This window comes from Limulus polyphemus, unplaced genomic scaffold (genome assembly GCF_000517525.1).
Source record: "Limulus polyphemus unplaced genomic scaffold, Limulus_polyphemus-2.1.2 Scaffold1262, whole genome shotgun sequence".
Lineage (NCBI taxonomy): Eukaryota > Metazoa > Arthropoda > Merostomata > Xiphosura > Limulidae > Limulus > Limulus polyphemus.
Window position 1 is genome coordinate 53,447 of NW_013666872.1, and position 4,778 is coordinate 58,224.

General features: G+C 34.0%; 1 protein-coding gene across 17 annotated transcripts in view; it reads right to left on the reverse strand.

Moving 5' to 3' along the window:
- Positions 1-4,778, reverse strand: part of LOC106462830 (Down syndrome cell adhesion molecule-like protein Dscam2) — a 70,317-nt gene that overhangs the window by 22,585 nt on the left and 42,954 nt on the right. The window contains exons 1-2 of one of the 17 annotated variants that reach the window (XM_022390213.1): positions 4,039-4,438; positions 3,061-3,345 (exon numbers count right to left, since the gene is read on the reverse strand). The exons of the other annotated variants lie outside the window; for them this stretch is intronic. Of the exons in view, the coding sequence (XP_022245921.1) occupies positions 3,061-3,345; positions 4,039-4,114 (361 nt within the window). The 5' untranslated portion in view covers positions 4,115-4,438. Of the gene's footprint in view, positions 1-3,060; positions 3,346-4,038; positions 4,439-4,778 lie in introns of those variants that run through there. 17 annotated transcript variants of the gene reach the window in all.

Consider the following 4,778-nt stretch of genomic DNA (forward strand, 5'->3'; position numbering starts at 1 on the left):
TTAACAACCTTTATAACACACGCTATAAATCACAGCGATTCACACACTTTACTTAATTATCTATCTCTGTCCTTGCGCTGGTTTTTCTAGCCAGGCTTATACACTAAAGAAAAAGAGGGCACCTGGCAAACACTAGGACATTCGCGGAGTTCCTCGATAATTCATAACCCTTCTAGAAACTCCAGCGCGCATGCTCCCAGCGTCGCATGACTTGCGCTGTCGTAACAGTATTATATTCTTGACTACTCGAGGGCTATCTAATTTAGAAGTAATAAACCAGAAGGAAATCAGCCAGTCAACACCACCCACCGCCAACTCTTGGACCATTTTTACTTACGTAAAGTGGGTTTGATCGTCACATGATAGCGTTTCCACGGCTGAGCCTGTTCGATGGTCTGAATTCAAACCCGCGACCCGCAGAGCGCCCTAATCACCAGGTGCTAAGATTATTAGCAAACTGACACTTAACTTTTTGCAAACTTCTACAAATCTAATTTCTACAATAAACAGTACGAAACTGGTTTATATTTATAACCAGTTATTTGTTTCACAATAAACATATTAATCGTACTTTCAACTCATCATGGAATTAAATAACAGAGGATTTAATTATAACAGCTGTAAGTAAATCTGGCACTAGTTCATTTTCATGACGTTGAGAAGTATTTAAGATGGTTATGAAGTGGATTCGAACAATACTGAACTGATGATGTAGTGTGTTTTATATGAGTACATGCCGTACTAAACACTTAAAGGTGAGTGTCATACATTTATTGAATCAAGACGATACTATCATCACAATAATCTTTATTTCCAGCAAAATAAATGAATCAGAACATACAATGTGAAGTATTAAAAAAAAAATCTGAACTAAATGTTACACTTTCATCAGAAAACGAGTTAGACCCAGTAAAACTGCACAAGTCCTAAGTACAAAGACATTTGCGGTGGATAATAAAAACAGAATTAATTATTATTATTATTACAAGCAATACATCTTGAACTTTCATAATAAATAGTAATTGTGATTCATTATTTCAAAATTCACAATGATCAAATAACTCTCCGTATTTCAACAGTAAAACTGTAGAACTTGAATCAAAAACCCAGCTATTGGTGAAAGCACGTTTCATGAAAAGTTAGGCCTAACTAAAACCAATGCTCTTAAATCCCTTGGTTTAATTAATATTTCGAGGAAATTCGGTTTTGCAGATAGCTTGGCATCATCTTAAAATTAATAAATCTCTAAAAATACTTGTAAAAAAATTACTTGTAACACTTCGTTTGGTAAGAAGATGGGTTGAATATATTGGGACAAGATTTATTCATTAGACAGAAATAATCAACCTTCATTGGAAAACAATACTTAACCACATATAACAATTCTAAAACCGTTTGAGTGAAAGTAAAGAAGAAAGTGTTATAATGTCAGGCAAAGTACTTCTGCCATATCTAGTGCCAACGATGCCCTTCGTATAATACCAAGCCTCATTACGACGGCTGACATACTACAGACATTGCAGTTGTATATACACTACTTATATCATCAATTTTTAATACCAACGACTGTCATGGTGTGAAATAGACTACGTCAATGAATTGTAATATTTTGTAATTCTATTTAAGTCATTTATAACTCATTATTAGGATAAGCATTAATAACATTATTTACTTTATTTATAACACCAATTATTTTTTACTGTTTTATTTGAAATATTTTCACTATTTCTGGAGAACCAGTAAGTTGATTTTCTTGCTTGTTCCTGCAACTACTACGGGTTTGTTTTGAATTTCGCGCAAAGCTACACGAGGGCTATCTGCGCTAGCTGTCCCTAATTTAGCAGTGATAGGGAAGGCAGCTAGTCATCACCACCGACCGCCAACTCTTGGGCTACTCTTTTACTAACGAATAGTGAGATTGATCATCACCTGATAACGCCCTCACGGCTGAAAGGGCAAGCATGTTTGGTGAAACGGGGATTCGAAACTAACCACCTGACCATGCCGGGCCCAACTACTACGGAATAAAAAATATATTAGTGATTTTATTAAGGTACAATGCTACTGTTCTAAAGTCAAACATTTCGCTTGTAGCAGTATAGCTGTGTACAAAGGTGCTTCACTTAGTATTACAGTTTTCACTTCTTTGTTAAAAAATGCTGAGTTTATCTTTTGTGACACAATAAAGTCACTTTTATTAACTACAGAACACGAAATATGTTAAAAAAAATACTTTATTCATAAGCATTCAAATTCTCATAACATCACTGTTGTTGGTCCAATCATGTTTGTATCCAACTTGAAATTTGAGAACGATAACAGCACTGAAATACCCCTATGTAAACTGTTAGAAACATAACATGAAACAGAAACAAACATAAAACTAAGATACCATTCATATAAAACCTAATTCAGACATTTTAATTCTTTCTAACAACAACTGCTAAAAAAAGAAACCAAACACTGAAAAATCAATTTATAAAAACTCAGTTTTTGTTAATAAAGATACGATATGAAAATGTCATATAACTCAACAATAACGAATTTATCCCCAAAAACCCGTATTCAATCCAATGTTTCAGGTCTGGAAAGTTATTTTATAATTTTCATTGAATGTTATTCTCAATACGTTACGAGTACATACGTTATTCAATACAATAATCTTGTAGGCTTTGGTCATCTTATAAATTTCACTACAAACCATCCTGGTTTATTTCTACAGGAAATATTGAAAGTACTTTCTTTAAATAACTCCGTAATTAAAACTTGTCTACATAAATCGTCCCTTTGTATAAAAGACCGCATCAGGCACCTGTGTCCATTTCCTTACACAGACACCGAATTTCGAAGGGTGAAGATACGAGACCTTTGGTCTGAATGTATGTTGTTTAAGAATTTTGGTCATTTTACAACTCTGGTTCCCAAAAACAAAATGACAATTTATAAAGATTAGTAATAAGACTTTTTTTTTACATTTTTCAATAAAAATTGAAGTATGATTACCCGGATCACGGTTAGATGTATGTTTTCCGTTCTTAACGCTAGGTGTTGCTAGCTTACCTTCCACCACTAAGTGTGCAGTATACGTATCCATACCAGCAGCATTAGTAGCAACACACGTATAGTTACCGGTATCACTTGCTCCAATGTTCTTAATCTTCAACTGGGAGAAGTCACTCTGCGTGACTACGTCCATCGCGTCCGCTACTGGTGCAATAGTTTTACCATTTAACTTCCACACAAACCGAACTGGTAAGTTACCGTTAAGTAGACTGCACATAACCCGTACTTGCATTCCAACACCAGGTCTTTCTGGGAAATGGAAGGGCTGAATAATGGGTTTATCTGGAGTAAATTAAAAATGGTTTAAATTATATAAAACGAACGTTTTTTTATCGTTATTGAATATATTAAAATTCTGCTAATGCTGAAAGTTATTAAACCATATTTCCTATAACATAACTACACGATATATCTACTTTTTTTCCACAATAAACAGTATTAAATACTCAATGAAAGAAATAGATACGATTATAGATATTTAAGGAAGTAATATAATGGAAATAAGTTATTTAAAAATTAATAACTTTTATCACAATATCTATTAATAAAAGAAAAATTTCCATTCATGAAAAAGATAGAAAGTAAAACGTGGATATCTAACATCAACACAATTAAAGTATATTTACAAACGTAAGAAGATGACAGACAAATATGATGTCTGAAGTAAAACATAACATCAGTAAACAAGTAATACCACAAAAACAGGTGACAATCTTGATGCAGGTTTCACTACAATAAACAAAGGTAATTGTTCTTTAAAACCTGAGTTAGGTACTACAAGGAAATCGTAATTAAAACCTTAAATGTAAACAGAACCTATTATCGAGAGGAAACGTAAAATATATTAGGTTCAAAGATCATATACTAAGGACATTTAAGTGACCAACTAGTAAAATAAGAGTAGTTACGTGTACACTTATTTGTATAATAATTTACATATGCTTATTTTTGGAATATTCTAATTAGGAAACTTACCTGAATACACCATCTGTAATAACGAAGTGATAAACAGGCCTATCAGTACACACTCTTGTCCAATATGGCACGCCATTTGTTTCTGATGCGAATGACGTCACCAAGCAATGATTTCTTGTTCAAAGGCGTTTGGTATGCTATCCTTGGTAGATTTGTCTAATGACTGATTGTAAAAATCAAATTATGGAAAAACTCGTATTTCGTGGAAGTAGTGCTACAGAACGAAATATGAATACAGTTTCCACTGTGAATGGATTTTCCAACAAACGTAAAATAACGCTCACATTCTACGTCACTGAGAACCGATACGCGGCGCCACACTGTGGCCATTTATATCAATGTAGCAAGTGAGTTATAAAAAAAATAATAAAAACTGACCAGAGAACAAAAATAAAAACAGCAGAACACCACACGTTTGAAACGACAACTTTATTAGAATATACCTATAAAAATACACACAGGGTGAGATTCCCTCGGTGTTCTTACCTTCCACCAATAACTGAGCACCATAACTGTCATATCCAGCAGCATTCTCCACTCTACACGTGTAATTACCAGTGTCTTCACCTTGCAAGTCTTCAATCCGCAGACTTGAAAAAGCCTCTTGTGTGACAATGTCCACTCTCTCTACTGAATGTTCTAATACTTGACCATTTTTCTTCCAAGTAAAACGAACAGGAAAAGACCCAGTGGACAGTCCACAATAAACACCAACATGAGTCCCCACCGCTGCTTTATTT